At 30.0% G+C, this 22,202-nt stretch overlaps 2 protein-coding genes across 2 annotated transcripts; both read left to right on the plus strand.

Annotated features, from left to right (window-relative positions):
• Nucleotides 1-11,155: 11,155 nt before the first annotated feature.
• LOC123293015 (F-box only protein 44-like) lies at nucleotides 11,156-14,597 on the plus strand. Its single transcript, XM_044873731.1, has 2 exons — nucleotides 11,156-11,863; nucleotides 12,954-14,597. Exons 1-2 carry the CDS (start codon nucleotides 11,156-11,158, stop codon nucleotides 13,242-13,244), a joined length of 999 nt encoding a protein of 332 aa, XP_044729666.1. The 3' UTR covers nucleotides 13,245-14,597.
• A 696-nt stretch (nucleotides 14,598-15,293) lies between these two features.
• LOC123293016 (zinc finger protein 501-like) lies at nucleotides 15,294-19,906 on the plus strand. Its single transcript, XM_044873732.1, has 7 exons — nucleotides 15,294-15,762; nucleotides 15,876-16,055; nucleotides 16,124-16,283; nucleotides 17,026-17,165; nucleotides 17,847-17,967; nucleotides 18,043-18,235; nucleotides 19,713-19,906. The coding sequence occupies exons 1-7, from the start codon at nucleotides 15,294-15,296 to the stop codon at nucleotides 19,878-19,880; spliced, it is 1,431 nt and encodes a 476-aa protein (XP_044729667.1). The 3' UTR covers nucleotides 19,881-19,906.
• Nucleotides 19,907-22,202: the final 2,296 nt, after the last annotated feature.

Raw genomic sequence — 22,202 nt, forward strand, 5'->3', positions numbered from 1 at the left:
TTACCGACCGAGCGCGTCAAATTTTGCTAGTATATTCTGTACTCATAATGCCATCTTCACGAAAGTTTTGTAACAAGTGAGAGTAAAATTGAAAATTTTATAATTACTTTGAAAATTTAGAATTTGGTAATTTTTGTGAATTGGATTTGAATTCCTAGCTATTAAACATATTTAAATATTTAATAATATTCCGGAAGATAGACTCAAAAAAAACGGTGCTAGATAACTGTACCCATGAAGATTATAAAGAAGGAGAACGATCGTAATAGAAAATATTGTCCCCAATATTTTGAAAAAATAAGTGAGGCGCTGGGATCGCTAAGTTGTATCATTAAATGCGGGCTGTTGTGCGCTAATATACTACTTACCGACGACAGCGCGGCTGGTGGCTGAAAATGAACTATAAATTCTACAAATTTTCAGGGACAGGTGCGCCTAATGCTTTAGTACATAGCGATCGTTCTCCTTCTTTATAACCTTCATGACTGTACCATAGACCATTTCATTTTAAAATCACGATTATCTTTTGTTTCGGACTAAATGATTTACATACATAAAATTGAGGATTTATAAGCAATGTGATAACATGATAAACAAATTTCTTCTATTTTAGTTTAACTTATTGCTGTCAATCCGAACCAATTAACTCTGCACTTGCGCTTTTGACATGATCAAAAGGCCTATTTAGAGATTTTCGATCTCCATATTATAGCCCCATATCAGGGGAAGATTCTAGGAAAGATATTAAACACTAAAAACTTAAATAGTTCCGAGGAGGTTTTTTCGATATGGCTGCATCGCGAAACATGTACAAATAGGTAGGTAAACTATTTGTACAAAATTTCGTTCGCCTGCCTCTAACGAATCTTCACTCCGATTGAAGTTAGGTTGACTAAATTTGGTGTAAAGTGGCAGATATGTCTATCACTGTTTATCTGTCCATGGACGCAATGCAGCCATAAAGAAAGTCTCCCCCGAATAAATTCGATTTTAGGGATTTATACTCCCCACCCGGTTTGGCGTTACAAAATATTCAAGTCTTTTTGAAAAATATTAAATTGGACGGTATCTTTAACATATATTAATCTCTCCCGAGGAGGTTTTTTGTCATTTCAAATTTTTCAATCACCAAATTTGTTTATAGATCTATGTTTTTGAAAAGAATTCACTGAATAGGTAAAAAAAAAGTAATTTTTTAATTCGACTTTATGCCCCAGATTTCTCGAAACGTATTAAAAATAATAAATGAGGATGAAAATGCCAATCTGGAGGCTTTTGGGGTCACTATATTCGAATCTAACCATAAAAAAATGTGAAAAATCAAAATGGCAGCCGAAAAATTATATTTGGAGAAAATTTGGCTAATAAATAAAATATAATTTGGATTACTGAGAACGATATCTTTGACAGGTACCTACATGGAATAATAAGTATATGGGCAATTATTAAAATCTCGATACAGCCATCTTGCACGTATTTTCTCGGTGAATCTTTCGGATAAAAATTAATATGGTGTACAAATATAATTACCCGGATGTTTTTATTATATTGTAAATTATAGAGGGTCTACGTATATATTTTAAATGTCTAGTCATATTTATAATATAAAATTTTACCCTTTTGCAAGCAAAACATCCACGATTGGTTATTTTAAAAATAATTTCCGAATTTAGTTTTTCAAATATGACATTTATATTTCATATTAACATGCAATAACACTTGATTTTTAAAAAAAATGTTATACATAAATTAATATAATCATTTTTTTTTTAAAGTATAATTATAATTTGATTTTTAATAATGACACTTGACAAAATTAATTAAAAAGCACGAAATTTTGTAAATAAATGATTGATGAATTCAGAATTGTATTCTACTCAATGTTAATTTTAAATTAAACAAAATATAGATTTCAACACTTACTATGATCATCTGGGTACTCCAGTCGTGCAGATTACACACTATTTGAGATTCAAAATAAAAATCAATATATTTTGACCCAAAAGTTGACTGTGGATCATTCTTCCGAGAACATTACTTGATAGATATTTATCCCAAAAAATAGGCTGAGACTTGCAATCTGCTCACCACTTATGTCAATTATTTAATTTGGATAGATTAGATGAGCTGATTCGCTTAATGGAGCGCGATAATGGAGCGTTTTGAGTGTTGACATAAGCATTACAAATGAAGAGTCAGAAAAAATAAAGCAAAAACTTAGAAGTTAAGTTACAATTTATAAGTCTGAACAATAAACTTTAATTTATTTAGTGCAATATTTAATAAATTTACTTTCAAATATAATCAAAATGCCTCATATAAATATAATCATAAATATAATGTCTTATTCTATCCTAGTCGTCAAATGTGGAAACGTTCAAGATAACAAAAATGTAATAGATAAAAATATAATAGTTGTTATATGATAATAAATTTTTTTTTTTTGAATTATGTGACTGTTAGAAATATTATCGAAGATAATAAATGAGAACTCTAGCATATTTCGAAATAAATTTCGATTTTTGCTCCAATTTCCTAGATCAGTTTTTTGTATTTTATAAATACGTATTTCGACTACCAAGTAATCATCATCAGTAAGAATTAGCTAGCGTGCAGTCCGCCACCAAATTAGCAAAGAGTAACATTCATAATAATAATAATCACGACTAGCTAATTCTTACTGATGATGACTACTTGGTAGTCGAAATACGTATTTATAAAATACAAAAAACTGATCTAGGAAATTGGGTCAAAAATCGAAATTTATTTATGTGACTGTTGTTGGATTCGAACTAAGTAATCACTAAAATAACAAAATACATAACCGTGATTTAGTGCTCACAGCTATTTTGTGCTCAAGGAAAAGATCATAATATTAGATATAAATACAAATGTCAAATATTGTTTATTTGATGCGCGCGCATGTATTCCACAGGTGCTCGGGGTAGAAGTATTTTAGGCGCTGTGAACGTTAAGTGGAACGTACTTTAAATGTACATGTGTAGTGATCTGTTGTTCAAAAAAAAAAAAAGTGAAAAAAACAATCGACTGAGTTATTTGTTGAAATACCATGTATAGACATTTTTGATGACGCAATCGTTTGTTTTTTGACGTCACGTAAATAAAGAAAGATTTCCACTCTTAAATAGCCACACACACATAACTGATATTCCCATATTAATACATACTACAAAATTTTCACCTAATTAGCGCCTCGTGAGTAAACAGTGATGTTTACAAGAAAATGTTTCAAACAAAAGTTGTTTATTTTTTTATAAGGAACATTTTTTACACTTAAACATTTGTGCTATCTCTAAAGGTTTACAAGATGGGTTCTACGGACCCAAGACCCAATTGATCTATGTTGCTCATTTACGAACTCGAACTCGTGTTAACAGACAGACGGACAGACAACCGGAAATAGAATAATAAGGTGATTTTATAAACACCTATACCAAAATTTTTTTCATAGCATCAATATTTTTAAACGTTACAAACTTGGGACTTAACTTAATATACTATGTATATTTCACATATATATGGTATAAAAACTGTAAAGAACATTTAAATACATAAATATTAAGAATAATACATCAAAGAATTAATAGTATTTACTTTATTTAGAATAAATAGATCTGATTTCATTTGGTGCATGATAATAAAATGTTATAATGAATATTCTTTCTGAACAAGTGTCACTTTTGATAAAACTTTTAACTACCGAACACCTATTTTGTATGAATTAGTTTATGTTTACGTAAACTGCTTTTAAAAGCAAATGTTCGATTACAAACATTGCATGACAAGGGTTTTTCTCCCGTATGAATTCGTTTGTGTTCAACTAAGTTCTCATGGCGAGTAAACATTTTATTACAAACATAACAAGAAAACGGTTTTTCCCCAGTATGAATTCGTTGATGTAAACCTAAACTACTTTTCTGTGTAAATTTCTCATTGCAGATATTACATGAAAATGGTTTTTCTCCGCTATGAATTCTTCTATGCCGTTTTAAATTACCACTATCATTAAAATTTTTCCCACAAATATCACATGAAAATGATTTTTCTCCAGTATGAATTCGTTCATGTTTACGTAAACTACTCGATGTAGCAAACATTTTACCACAAATATCACATGAAAATGGTTTTTCCATGATTCCACTATGTTTTCGTTTATGTACAACTAAATTATGTTGATAGGCAAACGTTTTATTACAAAGGTTACACGAAAAAGGTTTTTCACCCGTGTGACAGCGTTTATGTCGAATTAAATTTGCTTGGATGGAAAATTTTTTATCACAGTCATCACATGAAAATGGTTTTTCTCTACTATGAATTCGTTTATGTTTAATTAAACCTTGAAGTTTATTAAATGTTTTGCTACAAATTTCACATAAAAATGATCTTTCCCCGCCATGAATTTCTATGTGGTTATCGAAATGACTTTGTTGGGTAAATTTTTTTTCACAAATATCACAAGAAAACAATTTTCTCTTGTCGAGAATTCGTTTATGTTGTGAGAAATTAGTTTGTAAGGTTTCATCACAAGAAAATAATTTTTTTTCATTATGAATCCGTTCATCTGATGTGTAGGCTTGTGACAATTTTTCATCGCACACAAAAACTTTATCGATGGTTTCCTCTTCTTTGTTATCGCCAGATTTTATTTCAAAATTAATTTCATTGGAAAATGTTTTATCATCTGAATCATTTGGATAAATTTCTTCGTCAATTTCTGTATTTAATGATTCGATTTTCATAATTTCTTCGCTATCCACAATATTTTTCTCATCTTTAATATCAATTTCTGTGTTTAATGATTCCTTTTTCATATTTTCTGCGTTATTCACATCACAAGAAAAACTTTTTTCTTTACTATGAATTAATTTATGCTTACGCAAACTACTTTTAAAAGAAAATCTTTGAGTACAAATATCACATGATAATGGTTTTTCCCCAGTATGAATTCGTTTATGTTCAGTTAAATTTTCATGTCGAGTAAATGTTTTACTACAAATATAACACGAAAATGGTTTTTCTCCGGTATGGATTCGTTTATGTAAAGACAAACTGGTTTTTTGTATAAATGTTTTGTCACAGACATCACATGAAAAACGTTTTTCCCCACTATGAATTCGTTTATGTCGAATAAAATTACTATGATTCGTAAATGTTTTATCACAAACGTTGCATGAATATAATTTTTCACCGGTATGAATTCGTTTATGTGTATTTAAACCGCTTGATTGACTGAAAAGTTTTCCACAAACATCACATGAATATGGTTTTTCTCCACTATGAATTCGTTTATGTTTAACTAATCCACTTTTTCGTGAAAATTTTTTATCACAAATATCACACTTAAAACGTTGTATTCCGTTATGAATACTTTTATGTTCAATAAGATTTCTTTGGTTGGTAAATTTTTTATTACAGACGTCACAAGAAAATGGTTTTTCTCCTGTATGATTGACTTTATGTTCAACTAAATTTCGTTTATTAGTAAACGTTTTCGTACATACATCACAGGCAAATGGTTTTTCTCCAGTATGAACTCGTTTATGTATAAGTAAACTTCCTTTTTGGGTAAATATTCGATCGCATAAATCACACGAATATGGTTTTTCTCCTGTATGAATTCGTTTATGCACATGTAAAGCACTTTTAAATCTAAATGATTTATTACAAATACCACAAGCAAAACTATTTTTTCCGGTTTTAATTATGATTTTATTTATAAATGTTTTATCAGCATTAGATAAACAAGGTTCTTTGATTATTTCGCTAATATCCTCCTTTTTAATTATCATTTCTGTATTTACTTCAATTTTATTTATTTCTGTGTTAATTAACGTCGAATTATCGGACGTATGGAATGGCATGGTGGTTAGAATTTCAAATTATGTAGAAAATACTTCCAAATTTATGTATTTGACAGTTTGATACTGACGTCACTGACACTTAATCATTTGACGTTTTTCCCCCATCACAAGCAATGGCCGTGTTCAAAATAACAATAAAAGCCGACTTTTTTGCGGGTGTAAAAATTATTTATCTCTTAACTACGAAAAAATATACGCTTTTTTTTTTGGGCTCGCAAAAGTCGACACCATATATTATTCTATAATCAACACACATTTGCTATTTGGAAATTTACCAAAATTACACAGGTCTGCGACTAAAAAACTGCATAGGATTTTTTTACATTTTCTTATAGATTTTGACCTCCTAAAAACAGGAAAAATATTCAAAACATTCTATCACATAGATTTTCATAGATATTAGTAACAACATAAACTAGTCTTTAAGTAGGATTTTATAGTATTTTATGGTAATATTATATTAAACTAGTCTTAAAGTATTATTATTGCACGATGAAAATAAATTAGCAATTCGCTTCCAATGGGGTATCCTGTATATATGGAAGAAAACTAACTGTAATAATTTGGCCATTATCCTGGAAAGAATAAAAAATCAGGACCATTAATGGATGGTTTGTGGGGACTTTTGGGTCAGCAGACAGTTGACGATGCTTTTGGGTCAGCAGGCAGGCTATATTAAATACCCTAGCTTCTTATGCTTATGGGATAGTAAAGCCACAGAACAGCAATGGACTAAAAGTGATTGGCCACTCCGAGAAGCTTTAAAACCTGGAGAGAAAAATGTCATCAATACTACTTTGGTTCCGCCAGAAAAAGTTTTGTTACCACTTCTCCATATCAATTTGGGGTTGATGAAACAATTTGTAAAACTCCTGCAAGAGTGGTGGAGACTGTATAAATATCTATGTACAAAATTCCCGAAGCTGTCAGAAGCAAAGTTGAAAGAGGGAGTTTTTTACTGGCCCCGACATCAGAAGGCTTTTAACCGACACCCTCTTTGTGGAAAGTATGAATGAGAAGAAAAAATAAGCTTGTGTATCGTTCAAGAATGTAGTGTGAAAGTTTTGGGAAATACTAAGGATCCTGACTACAAAACCATTGTTCTACTAGCAGCATACGAAGCTCAAGACTGCAAGATAAGCCTGAAGGTCCATTTTTTGCACTCCTACATAGACTTTTTTCCTGAAAACCTGGGAGTTTGCAGTGAAAAACAGGGGGGGTGGTTTCACTAGGATGACCGCGATATCGAGAGACGGTAACAAGGAAGATGGGATGTCACTATGCTTGCAGGCTATTGTATAATTTTTAATAAACGAGTGCTGTTACCAAGTTTTTGTTTTTGAATTTGCAAAAAAACCTTACGTGATAGAAAAAAATGGCCATCATTTCTGAAATCAGCGCATTCTAAAACATATAATTTAGTAAAAGCATCTATACGAATACATTTTGGTACCTATATGTAATATACAAAAATTGGCAATACATTATATACCATGTATATATGAAATATACATAGTATATTAAGTTTCGTCCCAAGTTTGTAACGCTTAAAAATATTGATGCTACGAAAAAAATTTTGGTATAGGTGTTCAAAGAATCACCATTAATCCATTTCCGGTTGTCCGTCCGCACGTCCGTCCGTCTGTGGACACGATAACTCAAAAGCGAAAAAAGATATCGAGCTAAAATTTTTACAGCGTACTCAGGACGTAAAAAGTGAGGTCAAGTTCGTAAAGGAGCATCATAGGTCAATTAGGTCTTGGGTCTGTAGGCAGTGCCGGATTTAAATTTCGGCCGCCCTGGGGCACCGAAGAAAATGCCGCCCTATGACTGAAATTTTATTTTAATAGTTTTGATATCTTATTTTTTAAGAATTAGAATAACTAATTAATTGCAGAAAAAAGAACCGCTTCATAACGAGCTGACTATCTGGTTGCAGATAAAGATTTTAACGCAATTCTTTTTTCAGTATGAAACTGTAAGACTTCCCAGCGATGCGTCGATGCAGTAAAAAAGTCGAAGCAGCTTCTGAGACGCATTCTACTGCGTGAACTCCAACTAAATTCATAGAATGAGCAGCACAAGGAGCATGTTCTGCAAGATATAATTTCATGAATTCTTGCCTGTAAGCCCGAATAAATCCCTGATACATTATTCGCGTTATCATATGACTGACTTTGACAATCTGAGAGATCAAGATCAAAAAACTCAAGAACAGATAATACAGCAACTAGCAAATCTTCAGCTTTATGTCCAGAGTTCTCAATAAACATGAGAAAAAAAAAATTTTTAATTCTTCAAAAAAAAACTATATTTATCAATTCCAGAAAAAAAATATCAAATTTTATTTTTTCAAACAATGTTTATTTAAAAGAATTAGTTATTTATATATTGTATAGAAAATGTTTTCTCACTTTACAAATTTTGCCGCCCTAGAAAATTTGCCGCCCTGGGCGCTAGCCCCGACTGCCCCTAGTGTAAATCCAGCACTGTCCGTAGGACCCATCTTGTAAACCGTTAGAGATAGAACAAAAGTTTAATGTAAAAAATGTTCCTTATAAAAAAAATAAAAAACTTTTGTTTGAAACATTTTTTTGTAAACATGCGTTAATTAGGTGCAAATTTTATAGTATGTATTAATATAGGAATATCAGTTGTGTGTGTGTATCTATTTAAAAGTGAATATCTTTTGTTATTTACGTGACGTCAAAAAAACAAACGATTGCGCAACAACACTTTCTATACATGGTATTTCAACAATTAACTCAGTCAATTGTTTGTTTTCACTTATTTTTATCTTATCTTATCTTATTTTGAAATTTGGATAAGCCCCCAATGTTTTCTCATAAACAAGCGAGTTTGTTCCAAAGAGTGAGCTTATAATCTTTATATTATGCAACCGCAGCTGATCTGGAGCCTCTGAAATCCTCGGTGAAACCATATACATATACATCGGACCCAGGGATACAAGGATGTAATCTAATGACCACGATAGGCAGATCTAAGCTATAAATGAAAGTATAGAAGTATGAATAATTGTTGAAAATCATCAAATATTATAAAAAGCAGTCTAAATTTTAATAAAATTACTTATATATCGATTTCGATATACCGACAATTTAAAATAAAAAGTAGTAAAAAGTAAAACGAAAATCAAAATATCTCGTTGGATTGGCTCAAAAGTTAAACTAGGTGTCGCAAATTTTGATTCTTGATTTTTGAATTATCTCACCGTGTTTTATAAGGATTCAAATCTAAATTTGTTGTCCCAGAAACGTAATCGATTTGTTTCATTTATTATTGTTTCAATCTAAACTTCAAGTATTTATAATTTTTATTTGAGAGTATTTGAGTTGAATCAAATTTAAGTGAATTGTAATAGCCCATTGATCTATCATAGCCAGTCATAGTTGCCGTAGTGAACGGTACCTCAGATAGCCAGATATCTGTCAGTTTCATCTGTCATTGTCATCTGACATTTATATACAGATAGAAATATTTACATCTGGGCGGTATTTTAAACATGGTGCATGTATTTTTTAAAATAATAAAATAAATATATATTAAATAAAGTAGTACACGTACGACAAATACATTAAATTTTTTGTAAGTACTGTCATATGTGATATATTAGAGCAAATGACTCATATTATTTTTGAATACAAAATTCGTAGAAATATATAAAGTGGACCCCAGACTGTCGAGAATATCTCGTTCATTTCAATATTGCGCAATATTTTATATATTATATTATTAAACATACCACGGATCAAGCATACCAAAATTGTACTGTTTAATTTATCTAAAATTTAATTATAATTTTATACAATTTAGTTTAATGCAATTAATAGGACTGCTTTCAACCAATACAATATAGATGAATTGCTATAAAAAGTTATCTATTCAGAATTAATAACACAGGTCTGCGACTAAAAAACTGCATAGGATTTTTTTACATTTTCTTATAGATTTTGACCTCCTAAAAACAGGAAAAATATTCAAAACATTCTATCACATAGATTTTCATAGATATTAGTAACAACATAAACTAGTCTTTAAGTAGAATTTTATAGTATTTTATGGTAATATTATATTAAACTAGTCTTAAAGTATTATTATTGCACGATGAAAATAAATTAGCAATTCGCTTCCAATGGGGTATCCTGTATATATGGAAGAAAACTAACTGTAATAATTTGGCCATTATCCTGGAAAGAATAAAAAATCAGGACCATTAATGGATGGTTTGTGGGGACTTTTGGGTCAGCAGACAGTTGACGATGCTTTTGGGTCAGCAGGCAGGCTATATTAAATACCCTAGCTTCTTATGCTTATGGGATAGTAAAGCCACAGAACAGCAATGGACTAAAAGTGATTGGCCACTCCGAGAAGCTTTAAAACCTGGAGAGAAAAATATCATCAATACTACTTTGGTTCCGCCAGAAAAAGTTTTGTTACCACTTCTCCATATCAATTTGGGGTTGATGAAACAATTTGTAAAACTCCTGCAAGAGTGGTGGAGACTGTATAAATATCTATGTACAAAATTCCCGAAGCTGTCAGAAGCAAAGTTGAAAGAGGAAGTTTTTCACTGGCCCCGACATCAGAAGGCTTTTAACCGACACCCTCTTTGTGAAAAGTATGAATGAGAAGAAAAAATAAGCTTGTGTATCGTTCAAGAATGTAGTGTGAAAGTTTTGGGAAATACTAAGGATCCTGACTACAAAACCATTGTTCTACTAGCAGCATACGAAGCTCAAGACTGCAAGATAAGCCTGAAGGTACATTTTTTGCACTCATACATGGACTTTTTTCCTGAAAACCTGGGAGTTTGCAGTGAAAAACAGGGGGGGGGGGTTTTCACTAGGATGACCGCGATATCGAGAGACGGTACCTTAAGTAAGATGGGATGTGACTATGCTTGCAGGCTACTGTATAATTTTTAATAAAAGAGTGCTTTTACCAATTTTTTGTTTTTGAATTTGCAAAAAAAACTTACGTGATTTAGTAAAAAATATCTCATGCAGCTGATAAAAACTTTTTTTTGCAGACCTGTGTAATTGTAAAGATAAAATCGGCTTAACGATTTCATAATTTATATTCTGTGCGACAAACCTGTTAGGGAACAATATTTTTGATAGTCTCAAGGCCCCTAATAAATTAATCATACCTATTTTCTTTTAGATGAATTATTAAAATATAAAACTATTTGTCTCGTTAATTTGTAATTGCAATATCTCGTTAATTGCCTAAAATATTTATAAAAAAATAAAATGGATAAAGAAGATACATTCAACGGTTTAATATTTTTAAATAAATATTGTATACCACCAGAAATATTATCATTAATATTAAGTTATGTTGATGTGAAGACATTGTACAAACATTGTACGTTGGTGTGTAAACTATGGAATGAATTTATTAAAGATTTTGTATGGAAATTAAAATGTGAACAAGAAATATTAAACAAACAACAATTACAATTGTTACGCCAAAAACAATGTCCATACAACGTATATCAAATGATTTGTGTATTTAAAAAATCATTTTACACAAATTTTATTCAGAATCCATGTGGAGTGAATGCTTTTAACAATTGGATAATTGATAGAAACGGCGGTGATCATTTTGTAATTGAAGATTGTACATTACTTGATAAAGATTTTTGTGAAGTACAAGACGAAATGGTATCAAATGATGTAACCAAATGTTTTACCACATCGTATGGTGCATGCAGTAAACTGCAAGTGATTGATTTGTACAAACATTGTGGTGGGAGTGGTGTAACACAACAATTTATTGATGAATATCAACCACCAATCTACGTGAGTGAATGGTATGGAAGTCGACGTGATTGTGGATGCACTTATCAATTACGTGTCATTTTATTTGATTCAAACTATCAACCAATTCGCCGATGTAATTGTAATTATTTATACCAGTATAGAGTTGAACAATGGCAAGGTGGTTTCTTTGAAAAAGTACGTAAAAATAAATATCAATTCTAACTTTAAAATAGCTAAAAATTTGCCATTTAAGAGGACAATAAACATTTTAGTATTCATTAATTTCATTATTATGCGACGCCCCTGGAATAATTATTAAACACAAACTTGTCCATTTTCGGGCGAATAAATTTACGCTATAGTATTTTTTATTGAATTACTAAATGTGCAATCTGCACCAATAGAATCATCTAGGAAAATTGTTGTTGTGAATATTTTTTTCCCGTCAAAATCAATTGATATATTTGGGCTCTCTGGTGGAATAAATATTTGAAGAAAGAATAAGTCTTAGTTAGTTAAAAGTCTTAGAAACTCTGAAAAAGTTTTAGGAATTCTGAATAACTCTGAATTTCTAAACGTTTTTGGATTATCTAATTCAGAGTTATTCAACTTATTCAGTCTTAATTAGACAGTCCAAAAATGTACAGACATTCAGAGTTATTTATAGTTTTTAAGCTTTTAAGAGTTTCTAAGAGTTTTGAAGACTTATTCTTTCTTCAAATATTTGTTCCACCAGGGCAGTACTAACTTAGTAAAAGATGTGCATTTCTCAAGAAAATGATGTGTTTTCGAGTAATGTATCTACTTGATATAATGTTATCTGGTTCTAATTGAACTTGAAAAAACACAACGAAAATCAATGATAAAATTTTTCAAGATTAAAGTCCTTTTTATACCATGGTCTGTATGAAATATATCAAGGTATACTAAGTTTAGTCCCAGGTTTGTAACGCTTAAAAATATTGATGCTACGAACAAAATTTTCGTATAGTTGTTCATAAAATCATCTAATTAGTCCATTTCCGGTTGTCCGTCTGTCAACACGATAACTCAAAAACTAAAAGAGATATTAAGCTGAAATTTTTATAGCGGGCTAAGGGCGTAAAAAGTGAGTTTCAACGACTAATAATGTTATCTAGTCACGATGTACTAATAATGTTATCTGGTTCTAATTGAATTTCACAAAAAAACAACGAAAATCAATGATAACATTTTTCAAGGCCCTCTTTTATTGGTTACCATACAGTTAATGGTAATGATTAATTAATGTTTTTGTAATTTATAGGTTGAATATGTATTTAAAAATTATGGACCCAACGTAAGATATGTATTGTTTTATCATTTTGGAAAAGATACACAATTTTGGGCTGGACATTATGGTAGTAAATTTACAAATGCTAATGTTCAACTATTTTATCCAAATGATACATCTAAAGATCATGTGATTGGTTTACATTCACAAGAATCATTACACGAAGATTGTAAACAGATAAATAATTGTCAATCACCAATCTACCAATTTGATCGTTTTTTTCATTCAGCTGTAAAAAAATATAAAACTAAATATTTGGTTTGATCAATTATTTACTGTAAATATTAGCTGGCAGTGGCAGAAAAGGTTTACTACTAATTTCACAAAAATCAGGAATAACAACCAAAATGAATTTTAATTTCAGAGGGACTGCAAATTTAACAAGTTGTTACAAAGGCTGTGTCTAACAAATTTCTCCGTTGCGAAATTTTTTTCATAGGAAGTTTCATGTTCTTAATATATATATGTTCTTGGTTCTTGCTCTATGTATAATTTCTGATATGGCGGTTAAAAACTACGCAGAAAGTATAACAAAGTTATTCGAATTGCGGTTTTTTTAACCGACTTTACTAAAGTTATGAGAAAAGCTCGCACAGCTGATAATAAATTTTTTTTTTTTTGGCTTTATATTTTGAGTTTAAAAAAATTTTTATTCACTACCCTATAAAGCATGAAAGTTTGTGTTTTTTCCAAGTAGTCATTTCATTTGAAATTTTGGAAAAGAAAAAGTTTTTAAATGAGCTTAAGAGAATCTCTATGCAACCGTTCTAAAGGATTAAACACTTAACAAAATAGGATTCCGATAGTAGGTCATCAGACATAAACAAAATTGCATTTTTTGCAGGTATCGGGCAACGGATATCTCTCATTCTTTCGAACGAATATTCAGTCATCTTATCCTTGGCTTTGAAAACGTTCGAAATGGATTAATTTTTAGACACGAGCTTGTCAACAGATTCTCAAATTTCCAGACGTTGTGAAAAAAATTCAAATATTACTTAACTTTCAATTTAATTTTGCAAATTCTGCGATATTGTTTGCTTGTGGAGATTTTAATAATTGGGAGTAGTTTTTACAGATTGATTGGGAACAAAGAAGGAAAACTACGGATGAGTATTTTATTTTCAAACCTGTTAATTCGTAATGCCAAGTTTATACAAGCTTAGTAACTACTTACACTTTTACCTTGTGGGTGAACAGTGATTTCTGAAAAGTGAAAACAGGATCGTAACCAGGATGTGATGTGCAGGAACTAAACTTTTGTAAACTAATAAATGGTTCAAATTTTCATAGCTTTGTACAGGCTGTTTCAAGATTGCACAGTAATATTTATGGGCATGTTCTCTACTTCAAAATAAGCAAAAAAGTTCATATAAACATATATCCGAAAATAATTTATTCCTGAGTTAAAAGAAGGCTAAAAATGTATTCTTCTAAAATCAGATTTTAATCAAGGGCGAAATTAAATAACCATGGTTTAAGAAGCTTTGCTTTTTTGGATCGAGAGAACATGCACCGTAGATAGTTTATTGAAATTTTGAAACACCATATATATTTAGAAATTTGAGTACCCAATAATTATAGATACAGTTTAGGTACTTAAAGTTCTTTATCGTTATCATTGTTTATATATAGTTTATATTTATAAATCTATTTTAACTCAATAAAAATTATTTTTAAAATTAAAATCCATTTTTATTTAACCCATTTTAAATCGACTTTATAGTTATACATTTGTATAGCATCAATATTTCTAAGCGTTACATACTTCGAACTAAACTTTGAAAAAATCGAGAAAATCGCAAATAAAATTTTTGTTTTGAAATTTGATGAAACTCAGTGGATGGAGTAATATAAAAATCAGGTTAATTTAATGATTAGACCTATAGAAAGTTTCAATGACGGCGAGTATCATGGGCAAAACTTCATTTCCAATAAAGTTATAGAGTTCCCCACCAAGAAATAAAAATCCATAAAATTGTGAACAAAAGAGAGGATGAGTGAGGGCTATAACTTGATAGTCTTTGTTTTTAAGAACAAATAGCCCGGCAAAGCGGGCGGGTATCTGCTAGCCTTTGTAAAATAAATATAAATATTCATTTCACAAAGATTAATCTTGGCTGGCCTCAATCTATTACTAAAGTTATTACTATCATGTGAATGGGCCTTTATATAATCAATAAAAAAGGAAGGCCAAATAGTCCCTTTTCTTTCTTTGTTTCATATAAACTGACATTTCGTAAATTTTAATAATCTATCTACGTTAAAAAAGAGGGTTAAAACATTTATTTCCATAATTTATCCACAAAAAGAATGTCAAGTTTATTTTATTGTCGACTATGTGGATTAGAATTGCCACTGCCTTGTATAAAAACTTTGGAACAAATAAAAGATGAAAATTTAGACACAGTTATCTACCAATGTTTACATATTAATTTGAATTTAAATGATGTTTTCCCAAAAACTACTTGTTATAACTGTTGCAATGCTGTTCTAGAATATCATAACTTTCTAAACAAAGTTCAAAATGTTCAACTTAAATTACGTGAAATATTTATTGAAAATGCACTAAACATTAAAACAGAAACAAATGTTGACGATTTACCGATATTTTCAAATGTAGATAATAAGGTATCGAAGAAAATAGAAAATAATGCTCTGTCTAGTAAAAGTTCTTTTCAATATAATGAAGTGAAATCAGAAATCAATGATTTATTTAAAAATGAAAGTTCGATAGCTTCATCTAATGAAATTGAAACAAGTAGACCCACAGAACTCAAAGGTAAATGTGGTGTTTTTCGTAACAATAACGGTATAACCATCCGTATTTCGATTTGTCCATACATATTTCATTATAAAAGTGTATTTATTTTCATAAACCATGCAATTTTTTAGAAGAAACATCGATAAAAAAGGAAGAAAGTAGAAATGAATTCACCAAGCAATGTACACAATGTGATGTTTATTGTGAATCAATAACAGATTTAGAGGAACATATAGAATCATTCCATGATGATTCTATGTTTTCTGAATCAGAAACATTACCTGAATCAGAAAGTAAAAAATCCAATTCAAGTAAGTATTATTTCACTTTAGAGATTATTCGAATATTGAAATAAACTACCTATGTATAAAATTTACAGGTAAAAAAGGCCTTAGTAAAACAAAAAAAGTAAAGAGAGCTTTAGTGAAATACGATTGTGATAAATGTGGAAAATCTTTTAAGAAACGATCACATTTAGATAGACATCATTTCACCCATATTGAAGATAAGCCAATCAAATGCGATCAATGCGGAAAAGGGTAAAATTGTTTTTTCTCTTTCTCTGTTCTAAACCGGCTCAGTGGCTTATTGAGTAAAAGGCACAATTGTCTTTAAACGTTTGGCTACTGTCTGAGAGGCTGTGGGTTCGAATCCAGGCAGCGGCAACGTGAGCAATTATAATTAATGGGGCGGTAAATAGCCCACGCTGTCGTCGCCTGGATAAGAACGAAGTAACCGACTCCTCACACATCATAAAATTTAATTGTATATTGGATGTAAATAAAGATTAAAAAATAATGATGTTGATGGTCTCTGTTATAGGTAGATGTCTGAAAAACGAAGGTTAAACCTCTTTATTATTTCCCTGTTCTGTTTTTTGGAACGTTGTAGACCGTGGGACACCGCGAATTTTTTTAAATGATGAACACTTACTTGAAACTCCGTGAGTTGCTTCCTTTTGACGAGTCTAAAAAACTTTCCTCTACGATTTTTTTCGAAAAGACTGCGTTTTCAAATTAGCATGATGACGTCATATTTAAGTTATTGTTTTGAAAAAACGTAGCGGGGAATTTATCGGACACTATGACCACTTGATAAAACTACTATAAAAAAAACATGACCAATCGTCAAATAAATACGATTTTTACATTTTTTGGGCCAAAATTATCATATACCGAGCTTTATTAATCCAAGAAATTGTTACAAAATCGTTTTTCTTCGTGAACAGATTTAACACAATTTCTACATGTAGAAGTCAATTTAATAATTTTATGTTTTCAGATTTAAACATGCCGAAGCATTAAAATCACATGCAAGAAAACATTTGCCTTCACAAGTAAAAAATCGATACAAATGTGATATTTGTAATAAAATGTTAATTTCATCAACCGGTTTAATATATCACAAAAAGATTCATGAAGGTGATTCAATAGTCTTTTATTTATCGATAGAATAACTTCGGCTGTAAACAGACTGGGTCTATAAACAAGCAGGGCCAAGCGTAATATTTAACAAACATATCAGATCGGCTGGAAATTTAAGAGGTGGTCATCTTATCATGATCATGTCTAACAACTTCATCCTTTCCCCCCAAAAAATCTTTAATTGAACGGCAAACCTAAAATTAATTAATATTCTTTGAGAACAATATTCGAATAAAAAAGATATTTGAATAAAAAATTTTAAATTCAGTTTGTCCGATACTGGACAAAGTAGGATGTCCCATTCCGGCACCTCGAATTGTTCTTTAAAGTCTCGGACATAATGTTTTTTGCATTTTTAATTAATATTCAAATTTTTAGCTTGTCGTATACTTAAAATTTTTCCAAAAAAGAATAGACCCCCTGAAAGAGAAGATCCGGCTATAGAAATTTTCGTAGAGAAGAAAAGTTAACCCTACCTTAATAATAGCCTTTGAAATTTCGAACCGTTCTCAAATGACTAACAAAAACTACGCCTGATTTTAGACTGTATGACGTTTTTGGTAAGATGATATAAAATCGAGTAAAAGTATTCAGAATTAGAAGGCTATTCTGTCGTTAAATTTAGTGAAGATATTTTAAGTTTTTGTGTTTTAAAAGTTACTTTTTGAATGTAAATAGGAACTTATGAGTATGTTTGCGAAGTATGTGGTGCTAAATGTCGAACACAACGAAATTTAGTTGTTCATCGTCTCATGCATCAAACAGAAACTCCATTCCATTGTGAAATATGTACAAAAGCGTAAGTGATATATATATTTTCAATTTCTAGATTCTACATGGGTAAATGAAATTAATTCGTTTGGATGGTTTTCAGTTTTAAGACTGATTATGGACTCAAGAAACATCAATTGGTTCATAGTGAAGTAAAACCTCATGTTTGTGATGTTTGTGGGCAAAAATTTAAAGAGAAACGACGTTTAGTCCGACATCAAAATTCACATTCCACGGAGCTACCATTTGAATGTAGCTACTGTAAAAAATGTTTTCGAGAAAAACGTTTTCTTCAGGTAAATATAATAATAAAATAAATATTGAATCGAACAATCCATGATAGTTGAATCTAATTTACACCAATTGAGTTGTTGAATAAATATTAATTATCATTTTTTGTATTTTATTTCAATTCTTTATCATAAATAATATTCAACTTCGCTAAGAAAGCTTTTTTAAAACCTATGTCTAATTAAATATAAGGTAATTAAAATGAAAAAAATATACAAAATAATACACCGATTACAAACGTTATTTGGGCATAGTATGCTATATTCGTGACGTAGAAATGTTAAAATACAAAAGCCTATATATATAAATACAGTGAAACATGGTTAAGTGAGACATCAAGGGACCTGAAAATTTGTTTCATTTATAGAGGTATTCCACTTACTCAGTATCTCAGATATCCAGGTATAAATAAATATCTGTCTCACTTACAGAGGAGATTCTCCACTTTATTTGTAGCATTGCTGCTACAAAAATTATGAATATCGAGCCTTCGCGCGAAATCTTGTGCCTTTTCTTTAATCATCGGGCCACTTACCGAAACGTTTTTGTTACGAAGTTACTTGACCCATGTTAGCAAACACTGTTCAAGTTCAGGATATTCTGATAAACGTACACGTTTTAGGTTTCCTTGTCCATCAGAACATTGTAATTGAATTTTATCTTTATTCTGAATTATTCTACAAAGAGTAGATTTTGGCACATTAAATTCGACATAGACTTAATCGCGTGTCTTAACACTTTCATAAACGGATATTAACTTCAGTTTTTCACGTACTGATAACAATTTGAGCCGTCGCTTCGACATTTTCAATTAAAAATCCTTATGATAGTAAATTAAGCAAATCTAAAACTGAAGGTCATTGAGGTTAAAAATTAGTTAAGTACGAGATTTACGGGTAAAAATAATTAAGTAAACAAACAAAACAATGTTATCTCAGTTCTCAGTTACAGAGGTTAATTATGCTTATAAAATTCACTGGCTGTCTTAGTTAAAGAGATAGGACGATAAAATCGAAAGAACGAATTCCAGATATAGAGGTTTGCTTCGTCCCACTAACAGAGGTAATTCAGTGCCAAAGTGTTGGGACCTCAGTATGAGTTCCAGCTATGGAGGTTTCTCACTTATCCAGGTTCCACTGCATATACATATACAATTAAAATTATTACGTCATACGATGTTTTACGAAAAATTTTTCTTCGGGCGTTTTAATTTTTCTTTTTCGAAAAGTTTTTTAAAACTGTAATTTCAAATTAATATTAAAAAATAAAAAGAGTTTTGTTATAAAACTTATAAGCGATCTTTCCATTTTTGTAAAAATAAATTTTGTTTAACAACTGAATTGCTGGAAATAAATCGATTAAAGACTAAGTAAGTTAAACCTTGGTAGAATTGTTAAGGATATTTGATAAGGAAGATTTGTAACTACCATACTGAAGCGTCTTGAAACTATTAATGAGATGTAATTAATTTATAAATTTTAGGTTCATCTTAGACAACACACAGGTGAACGTCCGTACTCGTGTAAAGAATGTAACCATCATTTTACAAATTCCTCAAATTACATAAAACACATGCGAGGTCGACACGGAAATTACAAACCTATTAAAAATGGGATAATAATGAGAAATAATGCAGTTGTTTCTACTTAATTTTTGAAATAAAAAAATTTTTTTATTATTTATTCTAATCCAATTTTATTTACCTTTAATATTAGTAAAAAAAAAATATCCTAGTGGTGATCAAACCAGCGCTCTAACCAACTAAGCTATCGAGACGAACTCAGCTGGCTTCTTTTTTATTTGAAATTCTAGTTGTTGTCTGTTCGTATATATTTAAAATAAAATATATCAAAATAAAGTATATCCAAGTTATATATAATAATAATTAAAAAAAAAATTGCGATTGCTGTTGGATTCGAACTAAGAAATCACATCATAAAGAAGTTGATTGGGTTCTGAAATTTTTAGCCATTGCGTTCAAAAATAGGACACTATTAAAGAAAACAGATATATTATCGTAAACGATATCCACCCGATATTTTCTTCGTTGTGTGCGTAGTCATGGTAGGGACAATAAAATCGATGCCAGCGCTTTAAGTGAAAAATTTTGGAGTTAAAGGGGGCTGTTATGACTAATTTGCAATTCTTTACATGTTAATGTAATAGAAACGTCAAATTAAAAATATTGAAAAACACGAATTAATTAAACTTAATGCATTAAAAATTGTGAAAATAAGAAATCAAATTGAACAAATATTATTTTCCAAATGTAAATTATCATAATTATTTATTTAAATTTGTGAGACAAGAATATTAAATTTTAAATTTAAGTCTTAAATGCAATCCATACAATTATATATGCATCCATACAATTCTATAATTAAAGTAGTGTATCGTTACCATGGAAACGAAACTCACGCACGGAGCGAAGGTAAATATAGTCAATAGACCTTTTTCATGAAAAACAGAAATTTTTGATAATTTTTTATGAAAATATAGGTCGAGTAGAGTCTGTAACTCAAAAATTACGCATTTTTAACTATAACAAGTGAAAAGAAACAATTGACTGAGTTAATTGTTGAAATACCATGCATAGTCAGTGTTGATTTCTTTATCACATAACACATACAAAAATGTATAGACAGTGTTGATGCGCAATCGTTTGTTTTTTTGACGTCACGTAAATAACAAAAGATATTCACTTTTAAATAGACACACACACAACTGATATTCCTATATTAATACATACTATAAAATTTGCACCTAATTAACGCCCTCATGGGTAAACAGTGATGTTTACAAAAAAATGTTTCAAACAAAAGTTTATTTTTTTATAAGGAACATTTATTACATTTAAACTTTTGTTCTATCTCTTACGGTTTACAAGATGGGCCCTACGGACCCAAGAACCAATTGACCTATGATGCTCATTTACGAACTTGACCTCACTTTTTACGTCCTGAGTACGCTGTAAAAATTTCAGCTCGATATCTTTTTTCGTTTTTGAGTTATCGTGTCCACAGACGGACGGACGGACAACCGGAAATGGACTAATTAGGTAATTTTATGAACAGCTATGACAAAATTTTTTTCCTAGCATCATTATTTTTAAGCGTTACAAATTTGGGACTAAACTTAATATACTATGTATATTTCATATATGCATGGTATAAAAACACTAAGAAAAAAATTCTTAAAAAGTCACAATATTTGAAATATCTTAAAACGATTTTTTTTTTTTTGCTCCACCGCTCACGTGATCTGTGATATCAATCCGACAAGCAATGACAATAAAACAGTGTCAAGGTGTCAACAGTTGTATTAATATATCATTATCAAAGAGTATAGGATAGAGGAGAAGCAGGCCATAAGAGCTAATGAAAAATAGTAGTATACGAGTTTCAGCGCCTCTACCGAGTCAGGCACTAAGAAAAACCTTAAATCGGCGCCAGGTTTAAATTTAAAAAATAATTTAATGAAAGTAAAAGAATAAAATTATAACGCACTTGTTGATTAATTTTTTTTTTTATTTATTCTTAGCTGTCAAAAACAAAAGCGTAAAAAGATATTACATACTTTATATAAATATTTTAGTAAAATATAACATAGATATATTCAATAATATTTTTTGGTTAATAAATTTAAACTTATTAAAAAACATTTTATGTTATAAAATTAAATAAAATATAAGCTATTCTAGTAACAATAAATATACTATAAACATAAAATAAAAAATACTTCATTTTTTAAACTACTAATAATAGAATCTTAAAGAGATTTATGCTAAAAATAATTTTTTGACAGATATAAAAAAATAATCATAATAAAAAATATGTTAAAAAATATACCTTCAGTCTTTTATTTTTCGGAAGGCTGTATATTTTTGGCTTCATTACTTGGTATCACTTTCTTTACTTTTTGGCAAATTGTGTTTTTATTAGTAAACTTTTTCATTTTTGATTTCTTAACTTT

Source organism: Chrysoperla carnea, chromosome 2 (assembly GCF_905475395.1).
Source record: "Chrysoperla carnea chromosome 2, inChrCarn1.1, whole genome shotgun sequence".
In the NCBI taxonomy this organism is placed as follows: Eukaryota; Metazoa; Arthropoda; class Insecta; order Neuroptera; family Chrysopidae; genus Chrysoperla; species Chrysoperla carnea.

Coding starts and splice junctions, on each gene's coding strand:
- LOC123293015 (XM_044873731.1), top strand. CDS start 11,156: ATGGATAAAGAAGATACATTCAACGGTTTAATATTTTTAAATAAATAT. Junction 11,864..12,953: donor AAGGTGGTTTCTTTGAAAAA/GTACGTAAAAAT, acceptor TGTAATTTATAG/GTTGAATATGTATTTAAAAA.
- LOC123293016 (XM_044873732.1), top strand. CDS start 15,294: ATGTCAAGTTTATTTTATTGTCGACTATGTGGATTAGAATTGCCACTG. Junction 16,284..17,025: donor TGCGATCAATGCGGAAAAGG/GTAAAATTGTTT, acceptor TTATGTTTTCAG/ATTTAAACATGCCGAAGCAT. Junction 17,968..18,042: donor TGTGAAATATGTACAAAAGC/GTAAGTGATATA, acceptor GATGGTTTTCAG/TTTTAAGACTGATTATGGAC.